Genomic DNA, 17,716 nt, shown 5'->3' with positions numbered 1-17,716 from the left:
AAATGGAAGATAATCATGTAACGATTCTAAGGGTCAGTCCATGCTGTCATTGGTACAACCCCTTAAAAAGTAAAGTTGAGGGTGACTGAGTGTGAGAATCAAATCAGCTTGTGCTGGTGATTAGGGGGCTCTCAGCTCAGTAAAACGTGTATTTGGGGGGGCAGGCGGGAATCTCATCTTCTTCCTAAGTTTCCTTCCCACTCTTACTCTATATTTTGACTATTGGTGTGTCCAGTTTCTTTTGTCCTTCAAAATTTGGACAGGATCTTTTCTTTGGACCTTTCAGGGGTACCATTGGAGCCTGCCGTATGTTTGCACTGTTCCTTCATAAATAATATGATGTTCAATTTTACTCCTAACAGCTAAGTATGCTCAGTATCTTTCAGCAGCAGGGGGTATTGATTCTCCCAGGTCACCTAAGTAATGCACACTTCTACTGCCAAGTTGGCTGAGACATATATAGCATGCATAACTGAATCAATTATATGGGCACAAAGGAAATAATTGGCATAAAATCTATCCAGCCACATGTATTACCCTGAGTTGAATGTGTACTAGTAATGTCCAAAGTTCATCAAGCCCTCAAATTACATTTGGAACACATGGGTTCTGTTTAAAAAACAAGGAATACTTAATAGACAACAATGGTCTAAAATTAAAAAAAAAAATCTGGTTAGAATGGACAGAGCAAATGTTCACCAAAACGTTATCAATTGCAAATATAAATAACCTGGCAAATGTAAGAACAACTCTGGCAAAACATCACCACATTTCTTGCTGCCCCTTCAGGATTTAGTGTTGAAAAAATACTGCTTTTTATACTAGTATGCTGGTATAAATGTCATCTTCACACTAAAAGATATCCCAAATTTCTCCAAATGTGTAAGTTTTTCTTTTTCTTTTCTTTTTCTTTTTAAACTGGATTTCCATTAGGAAAGTCCAATATAAATTCATTACAATATATAAACTTACAACTATCCAGGAAGACTAAGTTGTATTTAAAAACCCAAGTTTTAAGTAGCACACTTTTGAATGCAAAAGCAAAGCATCTTGAGGAAGAGATCCAGCCATGTATGCACTCAAGAGAGAGTACAGAGTTTTCAGAGTAGGCAAGTAAAACTGGAATGTTATGGTATCTGTAGAAATGGGCATCTGTTATCATGCTGGGAGAAAATTTATATTTATCCCAAGATAGACCAAACAAAAAAAATCTAAAATGCAATTTAACCAGAATTCATGGATTTGTAATATCATTAAAAATACAATTGTGAAAAACAAGAGCATAACGACACTGAAGAATCATCTTGTCTATAGAGGGAAGCATAGGGCTTTTATAAAACAGCCTAGCAAAATGTATCCTAAAAACTACAAACCTGTTCCTTATAGCAATGGGTAGATTAAGATTTTACTTCCTGTTAAAAAAAATATAATCAGTAACCTTATGTGAGTGAACATGTAGAATTTTGCAAAGCTTTCACAAAAGCTGTGCTAAGCACACTTGCAACATGAAAATGTGAGGTCCAATTTCTTTTATTATATCTAGGGTTTAAACTCAAACACAAGGGTGTGTAAATTGTGGATCTGCAATGACATTATAATGAGGCAAAGGGAATTAAGATTAACTGTAAAAAGACATTGTCTTGGGCATGCAGTCAAAGTCTTAACATTATTTAGAAACATTAATATCTTTAAAACAATATCAATTACATAGCCCAAAAAGTGTTTTTAAAACAGTACAACCAACAACCCATATATGAAACATTTTCAAGATCATTAACATATTAGTATCTCCTAAAGAAAACATGGTGGCTATGGGATTTATATATTTTTTCCATCTTTTCAAGTAGTAACATTGATAAATTTCTGTAGTGTCCTGAAAGTAGGTGGTTTTCAAACTGTCGGCATAAATATCTGAGCCCCATAGAACTGAGGGAGCAAATTTATTTCATGTTAAGATAGCTTGTAACAATTACTCTGTCCCAAACTTGCTGAACAATATCAATCACATACCCTTACTTATGGATTGTGGACATCAAAATATGTTTCTTCATTTTGTGTAGGAAAGTTAATTTTTAGAGAGTTGTGATTTTTTGCATCTCCTTTCTTAACCTGTTTCTTTCCACAAAGAGCATCTTGAATATTCCAAAAACCCAGGCCAACTGTGGGTGTTTTAATTACTGGGTAGTTGTACCCAGTAAGGTGTCTCTAGGAGTCTGTGTCTTAAAATCACTCCTTGCTTCTGAAATCTTGGCCGTTGCAATATATTCGTCTTTTCTGCTGAAGCTGATGCTTGTGAATTTTATGTAAGAAAATAAATTAAATCTACTTTCATATCCTAAATTAATTCATATATATGTTTGTTAGTCAATACTTAGATTATTTTACAATTTATAAATTATGTCTCTGGATCCATGTACAAACAAGGAAATTAATATATGCATCAATGTCAACTAACTTGGACTCCAACTTTGTTTTGATACATGTAAAAATCACCATACTCACTCAAAAAAGTGGAGTAAATAGATGCACATGACACTGTATCCTGAAAGTCTACAAACTCAGGTTTTGCATCAAATAAATTCCAGGTTGAATACCGTCCACAGAGAACATTACATTTATCTTCCTCAAAGTTCAGATCTAGGGACTGTTAACAGGAGCTCCCATCTTATCTCAAGTTCCAGAGGGTTAGCCGTGTTAGTCTGTATACAGCAAAAACAACGAGAGTCCTGTAGCACCTTTAAGACTAACAAATTTCTGCGGGCATAAGCTTTTGTGGGCTGCAACCCACTTTGTCAGATGCATGCAATGGAAATCACAGATAGGACGTATATATATTCATCCAAGGGTGAGAAACAACAATGGGTGGGCAAATGCTAAGAAAGTCAATTCAGTTAGAGTAGATGAGGCCTATTCACAACCGTTGATTAGAAGTTGTGAATGCGTGAACAGTGATAATTACTTCTTGTAATGAGATAAGTATTCCAAGTCCCTATTCAGACCCAGTCTGATTGTGTCAAGTTTGCATATGAGTTCCAGCCCTGCAGTTTCTCGCTGAAGTCTGTTTTTGAAGTTTTTTTGTAGAGAGGTTGTGTCTAAGATGACTAGGAACCAAACCACCGGGGACATTATAAGTCTAAGATGAAGATGTCTTCTTTCTCCAACAGCTGAGGGCTCAATAGGTGCTTATCTACATTCTTCACTAGATGAAAATTTCTGAATGGTCCTCAGAGATAACCCAATGGTGGAATGTTGGGGTTATCTAATGCGGAGGTCACAAACCCACCAATAATTGTGGAACAGTTGAAATAAAAAAGAAAAGGTGAAATTATTTCACAGGCTAGTGGAAAAAAGCCTTTCTAGCCACCACTGCTACCCGTGAATCCAGGAGTTGGTAGGGTGCAAAAGCACCCTTAGGCTGTACATCACATTGACCAATTGTGTGTACCTCCTTTGTAACAAGGGCAGACCTCATCTGCTGTATCCTCTTGTTATTTCCTCATATCTTCCAGAATTCCACTTCCAACTTCTCTAAATTGAGCTTTTAGCTAATTTTAGCCAGGCAGAGAAACTGTAATAATCTGTGCTCAACAAAAGAGACATAAACCTGTGTGCAATCTTGATAGCAATGAAGCCTAGACAGTCTCACTATCTTCCTTAGAGGCATCATATAGATGTTGAACACAATGTAAGATAGCATAGAACCCTGTGGTAGCCCACATCAGTGTGTCTTCAGGGCAGATGAGCAATTGATAATGCATTCAGAGGCTTCTCAGAGTGAAAAAAATGGAACCACTGAACTGTGATTCCATCCATCACTGCCAGAGTCCATAGATGAGTTGACAAAAACCTCCTGGTCAACAGTAACAAACTGCTGATATTGCTAAAAGAGTCATAATAGAGGGAGAGTACATTATTGGCCAATGAAATCAGTGAACTCTTTTTACTAAACCAAGGACAAAATCCATATTGACAAGGGAGAAGGAAGTCAAAGGATGCCAGATCTGCTTTGCCCTACTTTCATCTCATTCGACTTAATCAAAAGTGGAAGGTTGGAGATATGGCAATGAGTAGGAAATTCTCAATACAAAAGTTTCATGAGAAAGGGCCCAACAGTCCCTTGCGTCATAAACCTGGGGATCTATGTTTCCAGAAATTCACATTTTTCTGTGTAGCATTGTTATGCAGTATTTTTATGCCTTCTGTATGTAATTATCACAAACAAAAAATAATGGTAACAGATGAATTTGTTTTGCATGGTAGAAGCAATATGCAGTATAATTAAATGAATATACACATATCAGACAAATGATAATGTTTTATATTATTTGTGCAGGTACAGAAGGCTTGGGATTTAGCATCACTTCAAGAGATGTACCAATTGGTGGCTCAGCTCCAATTTATGTGAAAAACATCCTTCCAAGAGGTGCAGCTATTCAAGATGGGAGACTAAAGGCTGGAGACCGACTTATTGAGGTGATGAAACATTGTATAATATTTTTCTAGTTCAGAAGGCTCACTCTGTATTTTGGAATGAATCCGTGGATTAGTTCATTTCCAGTGTGATTTAACAGGAACTGTTCTTTGCCTTCTTGGTGTAACAAATTAAGGGCTGTATATGTGCAACAAGGTACGTATTAAAAGGAGGGGCCCTAGCCAAACTAATGATTTTACAAAATAAATTCCCTTACATAGACCACTAATATCACTTTCCATCATTAAAAAAATGAATTGACTTTTAAAATTTAGTTTACTTTTCACTCTTCATACTATTTGTTATTTTTTGTACTAGCAGTGTTGGGTTGCAAACATCATAGGGGGTTGTTTATATGTTAAAGAGAAGAAACCTCACTTCCATTAGAATTTTTCTTAAATCGTGGAGATTGAAGTACAATAGTCACTAATTAATAAAAGGTAAACTGTCACATTGCAATCTGCACTGAGTAAACTGCAGACCAGGGGAGAAATTGAGACTGAGTCCTAATTCTCTCATTGGCTTCCCGCTTTCTCCAGATATGTTGCTGGCCAGATATGTTGGTCAATGGCTGCACCTTGCCTCCACCCATTCTCTGTGCCCACAGTTGGACCTGCTAGGTGCATGCCCTAGAGATTCAGAGAATTTGGGACAATGCCTACTTTTCTGTGTAGGGCAAAGAATTTTTTATACAAAGTTATTTGAAGGGAAGTAAAGTCACAGGAACATTTTGATCATTAGTTTTTATGAAAACTCACTTTTTATAAGATACAAATTTTGGTTCAAAATAATTGTCCCTTTAAGGCTATAGATAAAACAAAAGGGCAAGTAAAGGTGCAGCTAGTCTTTAAATGCTGGAGAAGGGTGGTTGCTGTCCTCTCCCACTGGAAAGGTGTTGAATGAAAGCAAAGGGGAAAAATGAGAAATCATCTTTTTTTTTTTTTATTTTAATGGGCATTTTGGGAGGGTTGGAAGGCTTGAAGGCTGAATTTCTTGTTCAATGTTGAGAATTGGAGTGCTTTTGCTTTGGCATATGGTCTTGCAGTCTCATGGGCTGTTTGCTGATTTTTGTTTTATGTGGCCTTCCAGGTGTAAGGATTGCATTTGTAATTGATGACATGGGCCCGGCAGTTCTGAAGCCTGAAGTTCTTTTATGGTTGCTTAAATGCAAATAAATAAGAGGAAAAAATGCAATAGAGGGGACAGGGAGGGCCAGAGAGAAGACTGGAAGAAAGAAATAGCAAAATAGAGCATGACAGATATTGGAGAGAAGGAAGAACAGAGTAAATATTGAGAGCAAATCAAAGTGCATACTTGTTGTATGATAGAAAAGTCATTTAAAAATAAATACCTGTGACTCTTTCAAGTTTATCTGAATTCCCTGCTGTCGCTCCCCTCTCCTTCTGCAGACGAGATTGTTGTAGTGTCATATTGCTTCACATTGCAGATTCACATTCTGTCATTTACAATATTGAGCTTAAATAAGATGTTCTGGTGTCAGCAGTCAGCTTGAGCCAACTTTTTCTTTTAAATATTGGCCCAAATTCATCTTTGGTGTAACTCTATTAATTATATAGGGGACAGACTTTGGCCTAATGTTTTTATTTAGATTAATTGCCACTTCCAAAATGAGTTTCTGTCCTCTTTCACTCCTGTTCTCTAAGATTTCTTTTGTCACTTCTGCATTTGATATCTCTGCATTTACCATTTGCTTTCTCTCCAGTCAGGAGGATGACCAAGTTTCTCTTTAAATATTACAATACACTGGTATACAAACCATTTGGTAGGGAATGCCATGTAACTAGGTCAGGTAGCCTTGCTTGTTGGAGTGCATGTGACAGGGTGCCTGGGGCTTAGCTCTGACCCTAGTCACTAAGGAACTAGTTATTTCCCCTTAGAGTGGATTTAATTGAAAGGTGGGTGTGCAATAGTTTAATTAGGCAGGAGGCTGACAAGCTAGTGAGAACAATCAACCCATCACAGGGGAATAGTTAAAGGGAAGGAAGGAAGTGCAAGGGAAGGAGGCTGGTAGGGGCCTGGAGATACAGGATCTCAGGATGAGCAGTTTTTTCCATCTCTGTCCCCAGTGAGTGGGCTAAGGGGGAAGTTTATGTCCACTTGTATGTTGCTGCACAAGGCTGTACTAATAACTAATGCACTGGTGCTTATAAACCAGGAAAGCATCCCGCCTATTTGTGATGGTCCCAGGGGTGGAGAAGAGAGCCCTGTTACAGTGCCATAATACAATAATTTAAGACACTGGTGAACCAAAGACCTTTTTCTAATATACAGCATTCCTACCTTCCTTTCATTTCTATTTTTTTGCCTCCCTACCTATTTCTTTCTTCCTTCCCAAAACCATGGCTTCACTCTCTTCTTGCTTTGGTGTTTTCTCAACCTGTGACTCACCTCCTTATATCAACATAGCAGCTAAATACAAATTTGCAAGGCCTCTTATCAGTTTCAGTTTGCTGTTCCACCAACCTATGGAAAAGACTAAGAAAGTGAAACGGGCCAGATTGTACAAATTTCATTTTTCTAATCTGCTTTATGAGCAGTAGAGCAAAGTGAAGCCAACAATATCTCTTGTCAATTTCACTTTGGAGCTTACTGGGGTGTTGAGCAGAGTATCAGGGGAGTAGGCAAGAAGCAAAGGCTGTCAGCATGCCAAAGCAATAGGGTTTTGCATTCCGCCCCGATAGCATATTTATCTGTGGTTTCTTACTTTTGTTATAAAGGGACAGAGTCTGCTCTCAAAAGCTCAGAAAACGTGTTTCATATCTATCTCCACTGTCCAGCCTCTTACATGTCTGTGGAGGGAATGCTAATTACAAGAAAAAGCTTGGATCTCCAGCTTTCTTGTGTAATGTTGCATCAGTATGTTGTCCAGTAAAAGATTTAATTGATATATAGTAGCTGTCACTATCAAATATCTGTCTGTTTAAACAAAATGTCACATAAATTCACATTTGCAACATATCTTTGAGGCAATTAAAAAATGCAGTGTTCCTTAAAATAATAATTGTAACATACTTCATAATTTGCATGAAAAACACAGGTGAACATGCCAACATTTTACTTGGATTTCTTTTGGCTATGCAGTAGTTTTTTTAAAAAAAAAGGGGGGGGGGGAAGCGTAGAGAGAAGGTTTTCAAAGGTACAAAGGACAGGTAGGTCCTACTCCCTTTTAAAGTTAATGGGAGTTAAGCTCCTAGCTCCCACTTATGCCTTTGAAAATCCCCTCCCCCACACCCCCAAAAACACAAACAAACATGTGGGGATGACCCATAAAGCCCTCAGTGCCAGCTGGCAAGGGGGTTATAAGAATATTCTGGTTTATCAAAGAATATCCTGTGGAGTCTTAAATGAAAGCCATGGTCACAATGGTCATTAATATCATTGTGAAATGTATGTATAAATACTATATGTAAGAAGTTATGTATCTGTGCTAAAAATATGTTTTTAAAATCTGTATTAAGGCAGAATTGAGAAACTGGTTTCTGCCCAACAAGGAATGTTTATTGACCTGTCTCTGTTGGTCCACATGTAAATTAAGCATTGTAAGTTAACACAATAGGGAGTCATTTACATTCAAAGTCAGCAGCAGGATGTGAAATCAGCAGGAAGGCAGCATGCTGGAGAATTAACCAGGGGGATTGTGTGTGGGGTTGTGGTAGTGTTGTCCTGACTCTACGGGACAAACAGTAAACTTTGGGGAATATAGTATCACCACCCCCAAATGTCTAAAAATTATGAGGCAGGCTCACTAAAAATCATGAGGTTATATACTAGATTTGGGATTCTGTTTATTTGTCTTCTACTTTTTGACCTTTTAGGGTGTTTTGGAGTAACATTTTGAAGCTTTCAGCCCAGCCACTGGAGCTAGAAACTTACTATTTTTTTTTTAAAAGAATGATGCTGAAATCATCACACATATGCACTTGACTTCAGGAGTTGGGGCATTAAGGAAAACAGTAATTATCACAAGATTCATGACCAAATCATGAGAGTTGGTAACACTGGTAATATAAGGGAAAGGCAAGGAAAGAAGGGACACACTTGTATCCTGTGCCTAAGAAGTAATCAAGCAGTGCGGTTACCTTAATGAAAACAGGATCACAACTAGCCTTGGTTGAAATGTTCCAAAGGATATTTGGGGTTAGAGAAACTTACTTAGAGTATGTCTACATTGCCAGCTCTGTGGCGATCGATGCAGCGTTGATCGATTCCAGATGGGCTCTTCGGCCAATGCTGGTAATCCACCTCCCTGAAAGGAGTAAGGCTGCGTTGACGGGAGGGCATCTCCCATTGATGTAACACTGTGAAGACGCTGCACTACGTGAACATAAGTACATCAACGGGAGATACACAATCTACATTACGAAGCTTGCGTATCTCCTGTCGACAGCCGGCAGCAGTGTAGACCAGGCTTTAGACTAGAGGTTAGCCTCTTAAGTTTAGTTTCAAAGGATTGTGTTAGGATTTTGTTTTATGTGTGACCCTTATGTTTTCATTATCCTTACGATCGCTTAGATCTTGATCTTTGATAATAAATTTGATTGGTTTCACTGTAAATGTATCTCGGAGCTGGGGTATTGTACCAGCAGCTGATCCTGTGCTGAATCATTCAAGCTATTATGGATACTGTTTCTCTGGGGACAGCATATCTCTGTGTTCAGTGGGCAAGGAGTTGAACACTACAGGGGAACACTTCAATGGGGCTCTGGGGTTGGGGTGCACCTATTGTTAACCTGCCAGACAAAACAAGGGCCAGCATAGGACAGAGGAGATTGTTCGGGTGGTTAACAGGCTGGAGGTGTCAGGGAGCTGATCCCCAGTTAAGCATGAGCACGTCCCCTTCTTGGAGACAGCAGGTAACAAGGTGACTCCCAAACCTGAGGACCCCAAGAACTGTCACAGGGGAGACTTCCATTTCTGTCACACATGTTGTATCTATTCTTGTGTATAAGGAGGCCTGAGGTCTCCAGGGCTGTCAGTGTGACACCTTTCATGATCATCTCTTTCTATTGGTTGCTAGCAATCATCATTAGAAACATAAGACCAGAATGGGTCAACCCTGCTCCTAGTGATCGCGTTAACAACACTCCCATTGACTTGAATAGGAGCAGATGCAGAGTCATTATGTTAATTCCTTCTAAATTTGTAACATAGTTTGGCCTGCAAGTAAATTGTGCTGTGTGATGGGTATAGTAATATTTTCTAATGTTGGACTCTTACAGTTTAAAATAATTTTTTAACACAGGTAAATGGAGTTGATTTAACAGGCAAAACCCAAGAGGAAGCTGTCTCCCTGCTAAGAAGCACCAAGATGGGAGGGACTGTGAGCCTTTTGATTTTCCGTCAGGAAGAAACATTCCATCCAAGGGAACTGGTGCGTAAAACAGAGAGCATCTAGGAGATTTTTAGATTAATTTAAGCAAATGGTCTGGTCCTGATACCTGCTGGTAAATGTGTGTGGCCAGAAATGAAGACAAGACAATCAGTGTTTGTTATCCTCAGATCACGTTAACTTTATCTGAACATTTTTATTTTTCTAACTTTGATCTTGGAATTGGATATTCACTATGATACGTCAGTGGGAGTTTTAAAATCAGATTATGATGTTGTTTTGGGTGACAGAAAATGCTTATTACAGATAAAACTATTGAATGGACTTTACTTGACGATATGTGATAAGTGGATTATTTCATATCTTTCACATTCATGAGTCTGTGTTTGAAAACTTGCCATTTTTCCCACCACTTGATCAAAAAATTTTCAGAGCACTTAAAATTAAGCCAGAATGGGATGTATGAATGCTATGATATCAAAAGAAGAATTTTCAAGAAAAAAGATTATTATTTTAATACAAAGCATGCCGTAGGTGGTATGGAACCCCACTGTTATTAATTTAGCAGGGTAATTCAAAGAATGTATTCTGAATAATTTGAGTGAAATGAAACAATCATTGCAAGTCGAACAGGTGTTGTAATAAACAAAGTGTATACGCATATTTCCTTGATTATTACCAATGATAACTTTTGTTATAAAAAGGTAGACTGAATAGAAATCGTATTATGTTCTATGTTAAATTAAAGTGGTGTCGTTATAAATATATAGCTATAAAATAAATTGTCTGCATTCTCATAAACAGGCAGAGTAAGAGCACTTGCTGTCTTCTCTTTTGATGTGATGAATACATTGTTTAATTTCTACAGGATTTTTAGTATTTTGAATGCAGAAGTAATTAATTTTTATTTGGTTATTTTATGGCATTTAATATCAGTCCTTGCCCTGTCTCTTATCTTTCAAAACAACATTTAAACCTAAAAAACTGTAGTGGCTGAGAAGGCTGCAAATGAACTACATTTGCTAATTCTCTTCAAATGTGACTTCAGGTACTGATGTGTCATGATTTATGAAAACTTGCCTTTAAAGACTGAATCAAATTGAATGGTACGGAAATTGCATCACATGTTTCTGAATGGCTGGAATTGTGAAAGCAATCTGTTTATAAGCTTCTGTGATGTAATTTTCACAATAATGGCAATTTACAGTAAAGGTGAATGGAAATAATTTTGAGTGTGTTCTAAATAAACTCTCAGAAGGAAGAAAATGCCTTAATTTTGTATATATTATTTCTATATTAATTTTAATTAATAGTAATGCATATAAAACCATATCAAGATTTTACTTCTTTGTATATAGAATACCCTAGAAGTACATATTATCCTTAATATTTAATCAATTTAATTTGAGTTATATTGCATATATTTTGACATCACAAGGTGAATGAATCAGTCCTTTTAAATGAGCTGAGCCTCAGCAACCTCCCTGCTGCTGCTCAGTTGATGCCACTCCGTGTGATATATTGATAGAAGTCAGTATAGCAGTGTCACCTTGTTCATGGCAGGTTGTAGATGGAGAAATCTTTACTTACCTACATAATCAGAGGTCCTGATCATAAGCAGGTGTAAATTGCTACAACTCCAATGGAGCTACAGCAAAATACACTAGCTGAGGTTCTGACTTGGAGTATGTGATGGTCCCTGATTGCATAAAGATTTGTTCATTCACATCTTGACATGAGCGAGCGCTAGCTCTGCTCTGCTGGCATCTGTCATAGGGCATAATGAACAACATAAGCAGAAAAGTGGTGGGGGACCTGCTGAACTGAAACTTGTTCCGTAGGGAATGCTCTTCCATCTGCTAGTAAGAAATAATAAAGGCAATTTGTCTGAAAACAATTAATCTTATTATGGACTTTTATCAAAATTTTACATATGGAAGTTTTATGATGGGGAAAAAAAATCTAAAACTGTGTCTTTTCACCTTTAATGGTAAATGTAATTTTTACATGTGGTCCAATTGCAATATTTTGTCCTTTGTGTCCTCCCAACTTCCTTCCATATTTCCCACACAGCCTTATTATTTCATACAAATAATATTGTAAGTAAATTTAATGAGCAATATATAAACAGAGTTTTCATTGCTGTAAATACTCATTTACTTGATATGATCTTGTGCATTAAACACCGGAGTGGGAGTTGTCTTTTGGCAGGCACTCAATATTACAGCCATTTACACTTCGACTGCACTCGCATGGCTTGTCATGCCAATAAAGAGTTCTTTAGACTTGATTTTGGGAATCAGGAGTTGTGGCTTCTGCTTCCTGTATGACTTTTGACAAGTCACTTAACCTAACTTACCCTTACTGCAAAACCTACCTACACCACAGGAGAGCTGTGAAGCTGAATGTCCTTACAGCATGTTGAGATTGTTGGCTGGGAGTAGCTATGGAAGTGCACAGTATTATTTATATATAGGTAATTAAGGGAATGTTTAAGCAAAGACTGTCATGGTTTACTATAAAATCTGTACAGTTTGTGTTGTCATATGTGTGTCTGATAGAGAATAATCATTCAACGCCAGCAGAGTTGAAACCTGCACTTACATTAATCAGGACACTCAGGCAAATAAAACACAGATGCAGGGAAGGAATTCAAAGTGGCAGGCTACAACTTTATTCATTTTAACTGATGGCTGTAGTGGGACTATCACGCCCCTCCCCAAAATGCCAGGCATTTTTTTGGGTTCACTGTGTTGTTAAATTGTGTCATGCCATATTAGCCAGTAAATCTGGTTTATCTCTCTTCAGCCTTCCCTCTTCCTCTCTTCAGAACACAGACTTCCTCTGAATCCTCTTGTCCTCTCCCGTTAGGGGAATCAGGATGCCTCTGAGGGGTACCTCTGTTAGTGAGCGTAACCTGCTGTCATAAACATCTCCCTTTGTTCCTAGTCCACAGAGGATGCAAGTTTTGGTACAGCTCTGAGAACATAGCTCTTTAGCTCAAGCTCTAGAGGCCCCAGGTTCAGTCCCCAGTTTCAGCCAACATGGAGGCAGTTAGATACAGATTTAAGGTCTCTCCTTTGCTCTATGATGTACTAGTTCTACCAGTCATATCCTGGGTCCCTTATGTTTATCTTTGAGAGCATCCTCATTGGACACTAGCTGCAAGTTGTGGCTCACTAGACATTCACATGTAACATCCTAACATTACATTTCTATTCTTACTCCCAGTTCTTTGTTGCCTAAAAACTGGGCATTCAGGATGCTGCAAGGAAGCCAGAAAACCCCACATAAACAAACCCTAGATACCTTGCCATTTTGGACCAGAGGGGAAAAAAATATCCTACCCAGTCAGGCCCCAGCATCCTGGAAATACAACTTGGCAATACCTCAGCTAGAAGGAGGGAGGGATGGGCAGCAGTAGTGACAAGATGGCCACTGGGTGCCTGGGTGGGCCTGGGCCTGTAAGAGCCAGTCGGTTCCCCAAACACACCTGCAAACTGGCCAATGTGAGGCAGAATATTTTGCTCCTAAAGTGCACACACAGCCTTAAGGAGAGTCATAGGGAGGAGCAAAGACCCCCGTGTGGCTGAGCATGAGCACTTCCTCTCTCCTCACAGCCCCAGGGTTTGGCCATTCCCTTGCCAAACTCAAACCCACTACTCCACTGAGAGAAGTTATGGGGCATTTTGAAAGTAGATATTTCTTTAAAATATTTGCACAAGACCATCCAGTTCTGCTGTTTTGTGCCATGTGAAGTGGCCTTAATTCAGCAAGGGATGGCCAGCAGAGAAGTCCCCCTGAGTAGGAGAAATCTCCTGTGGCAAAAAGGTGGTGTGGACAGCTGTGCTTCCTCCTGTGCCAACCCTCACCCTCATCACTCCCGGCAGAAATGGAGAGCACGGGGCTTGATAGTATGAATGTGGTCAGGTGCACTGGTAGAAGATTTGTTACAGCTGCTCTTGCATAGCTCTTTCTGTGTGCCAGAATTGGGCAGCTGTGGATCGGGGAGTTCAACCAACTCTACACTCCCCCATCTCCACTCCATGCCAGAATTGAACCTCTTTGCATTTCCATCACCTAATAGACAGTGAATGTCTTATGTAGCCATGTTCTTATTTATTTTCTTCTTTTACTTCCTTTAGAATGCAGAACAAAGCCAGTCACAAATTCCAAAGGAAACGGTAAGAGCTTTATCTTTACCATCTCAGAAATCTCTCAAAATATTTTAAAATTGATATGGCACTTTTCCATCAATTAAAGTTTCACAGACCCTTCTTTCACATTATATACTGTAGATGACTCTCTCCAGCTTTACATTTTAAATGTTGTTGTTATATAATTTGCAGTATTATTTGAAAGTTTCCTGGTCAGAAGACAAGGGCTACCCATTCAATGACTTGGGCATTTAATCAGTATATTTAAAAAAAAAAAAAAAAAAAAAAAAAAAAAAATCATTATATGATTTAAGTTTGAGGCATAAACAAATAATAATCAGGAAGTTTGAAATTAAGGCTAACATATCCTTATCTCAAGCCATTGCTTGTTGTTACAAGTTATTTTTAAGGAATTGTGATGTAAGTTAAGGAGGTAGCAAGTTTTAGACAGTTTGGATTGAGATCCCTTGGTAAAGTTGTGTAGAGAGATTTCCATAGATCCCTTGATATGCTCCAGACAGGCATATCAGTCCTAAGAATGCTAACATATGCTTAGTCACTTATTTACTTCAAGAAATGGATCATCTTATGGAGCATTATCATAGAATAATACAATATATATCTTTTATTTGTACAGTATCTTTCATACAAACCGTATCTTAAAAAGCTTCATATAGTTTGATAACATGGTTGCTAAGTTTAATAATAAATAAGAGCAGGAAGATATTAAGAGTTAGAGGCAAAGGAGAAGAGAGATTCGACTGGGATGTAAAATAAGATGGGAGTTGGTGAGATACAGAAAAACTATTCCATGTTACGAGAGTGCCTTACCAACCAGGGTGAGTTTAGGTGCAGAGAAAAAGTCAGGACTATGTGAGCAGAAGGAATGGGAAGAGGAGTAGACAGTCCATGTCCATGAGGTAGATTGGAAAAAGTCTTTTAAAAGTTACTAAGTCAAGGTGCACAATTTTGAATTGGATCCTAAAGTACATATGGGACAGTGGAGTTCTATAAAGATGGGCTTATTGTTGCACTTTTTTGTACATTTGAGAATTGTGCAGCAGCATCCTCCATATGTTTGACAACCTAGAACTTGAGGAGGCTATGGAAAAGGTAGCTGCGGTACTCAAAGGCAGAGGAGACCAAAGACACATTCCTGGGTGGGAATAAAAACTTGACTCAATTCTGAAATGAGAATTTGTAATGCACAATGATCCTTCATCCACCTGTCTTCATTTTGCAAATCATCCTTGTGATGGAGTAATTATGACCCATCCACGTTTTATAACTATCACTTACAGTATAATTTAGACATTTCTACACAGGTAATCTTTCCCAGCTGCAAATCAATAATACAGTCACTGGTTTATTTGTTTTTTAAATCTTGTTTGTTTTGACTGCCTTTCCCTACTCTCCTTGGTTCTGCCTTATTCCCTGTTTAGTTCTTCTGTCTCTAGCTGTCAGACCTTTCAGATTCCTACTTTTACAGTTTCTGTTCTTTCATCCACTTCTGGTTTTTATGTTGCTAGTTGTGATTTTTGTGACTTTCACTGTCATGGAGTTTACAGTAAAAGGCAGAGTGAAAATCGTAGCAGTAAGAGCAGGGAAGATGCTGGATCTCTGTAGATCAGGAGAGACAACTGAAGTACAAAAAAATCTGCTCTTTTAGTTTTTAAATAAAAACTGCCACACTTATTCATGGTGGTTTAGTGCTGTGTTTATAATTAAAAAAAAAAAAAGTTTTAAAAAATCTGTTGAAATCACAAGCCAGGAATAGAATTTATATATAGATATTAAAATTGCAAAAACATAAGGGCATTAGTCAATTTTGCATTACTCCAGATTTACGCCTATTGAAGTTCATTGGCTTCAATGGAGTTTATCAATGTAAATTTAGAGTAGTGCAGTAGACAATCAGACCCCCCTCCCCCAATATCTGAAAATCAGTTTTTACTTCACTTGTCTATGGGCTGTGAAATCTTTTAAGTATGAGTTCTTTCTTGCCATCCAGTTCAGTAGAGTACATGACTTTAGGTTTCCCTCACTTTCCCAAGATTCAGTCTCTGAATATTCCCATAATAATAATAACCATCAAGAGCTTCCCCAAGGCATTAAACTTGCAGGATGTAAATTTGCTTGTCAGTCACCCACCAAGAAATGCACCTTCATTTCTATCTCCAGCCAAGCCCAGCTAAGCATAAGGTCTTACCTTTTGCTTCACTAATGAACAAGAAAGAAGCCACATTACTCCTGAACCATAGGTCTCACCTATATAACATTTTGAAACCTTGGCTTTATGCTTTACTAGCTACACCAGTTTGATGGCCAATAACAAAACAAAATGGAAGAGACGCACCTGTTGCTCAACAGGATGATTGTTTGAAATTTAAGAGATTGACTGTGGTGTAAAAACTAGTAATTTGTCATTACATTTCTGTTTTGAAGCATAATTAATCTTGTTCTTCTTTGAGTGCTTGCTCATGTCCATTCCATGCTAGGTGGGTGGGCGCCGTGTCGCACAGTTGCCAGAGATTTTTCCTTCAGTGGTATCCATAGGACTACCCTAGCACCCCCTGGAGCAGTGCATGTATGCATCGGTATAAAGGGTGCTGCCAGCTTCGAACCTTCTCAGTTCCTTCTTATTGCCCTTGACGGTTGCTTGGAACAATCCTTCTTGCTCTTGCAAGGCTTCTTTCTCAGTGGTTTGAACTTCTGTAGATATTGTATAGTTATTGTATGTTCTTAATTAGTGTTAGTGTATATAATAGTATGAATAGTTGTCCCTGACATCAAGAGACTTTCACCCCAGGGTCTGGGCATGCCCCAGTCCCAGCCCTATGGATGCCACTGAGGGAAAATTCTCCGGCAACTGTGCAGGGTACACACACCTACAATGAAATGGACCTGAAGCAACACATCTCGAAGAACAACAGTTACAAAAATGGTTTTTTACAGAGCAATGAAATAAACTGTTAATTATACTGTGTAAAACATCTGCCAATTAATCCCCGCCCCTTCTCTTTGAAAGTCAATTGTGTTTGTGCATTTACAATTGTTTTTCTCTAAATTCCAACCTGCATGTCTGTGTACTACTAGGAAAACAATAATTTCCAACTACTTAAGAATTTTACATTAAAGAGAGTTATGGTCTAGTGGTCAGAATAGGGGAGTGAGAATTGGAACTCCTGGATTCCATTTTTTGGCTCTTGCAGTGATTTGCTGAGCACTATGGGAAAATCACAGTCTCTCAGTATGCAGTTTCCACTTCTGTAAAATGGGTATAAATGAACCTTACCTCCACAACTGGGTTGTAAGGTTTGAATAATGCCTTGTTTAAGGCAATGGTTTAAAAATATATTGGAGATACATCCTCTGAAAGGCACTATAAATGGTAAGCATTTTCATTCAAATATCAGTCTTGGTTCTTTCCTTGATATCTTCTTGGTATGTCTTTAACATGGCACTGATCTTCTATTCTTCCATGGTTATTTATCAGAGTATGTTTGAATTTGGCTGCTTAATCTTTTGCAAAAACCTAGAACATGAAGTTGCTCTATACTTTTACATGATATTTTGCCCAAGGAGAGAAGTATAGGTTCTCATCACTTTTTAGAGGTAATTTATACAGATCTTTAGTTTATATGGAAGCATTACTCTATGGGAGAAATAGAATTGTCTTTTTCATGAGGAGGCTGATTTTCGTACAGGTGCTGAGCACCTATATTTCCCATTGAGTTC

General features: G+C 38.2%; 1 protein-coding gene across 11 annotated transcripts in view; it reads left to right on the top strand.

The window, feature by feature from the left end:
- PARD3 (par-3 family cell polarity regulator) overlaps nucleotides 1–17,716 on the top strand; it is a 641,307-nt gene that overhangs the window by 390,686 nt on the left and 232,905 nt on the right. For all 11 annotated transcript variants that reach the window (XM_067542623.1, XM_067542631.1, XM_067542629.1 and 8 more), the window contains 3 exons: nucleotides 4,334–4,473; nucleotides 9,735–9,863; nucleotides 13,967–14,005. In XM_067542623.1, coding sequence (XP_067398724.1) covers nucleotides 4,334–4,473; nucleotides 9,735–9,863; nucleotides 13,967–14,005 — 308 coding nt within the window. The remainder of the gene's footprint in view (nucleotides 1–4,333; nucleotides 4,474–9,734; nucleotides 9,864–13,966; nucleotides 14,006–17,716) is intronic.

This window comes from Emydura macquarii, unplaced genomic scaffold (genome assembly GCF_026122565.2).
Source record: "Emydura macquarii macquarii isolate MOO-44397 ecotype Brisbane River unplaced genomic scaffold, CSIRO-AGI_Emac_v2 contig_719, whole genome shotgun sequence".
In the NCBI taxonomy this organism is placed as follows: domain Eukaryota; kingdom Metazoa; phylum Chordata; order Testudines; family Chelidae; genus Emydura; species Emydura macquarii.
Note: the sequence above shows the minus strand (reverse complement) of the source record. Positions and strands in the feature narration are given on the sequence as shown.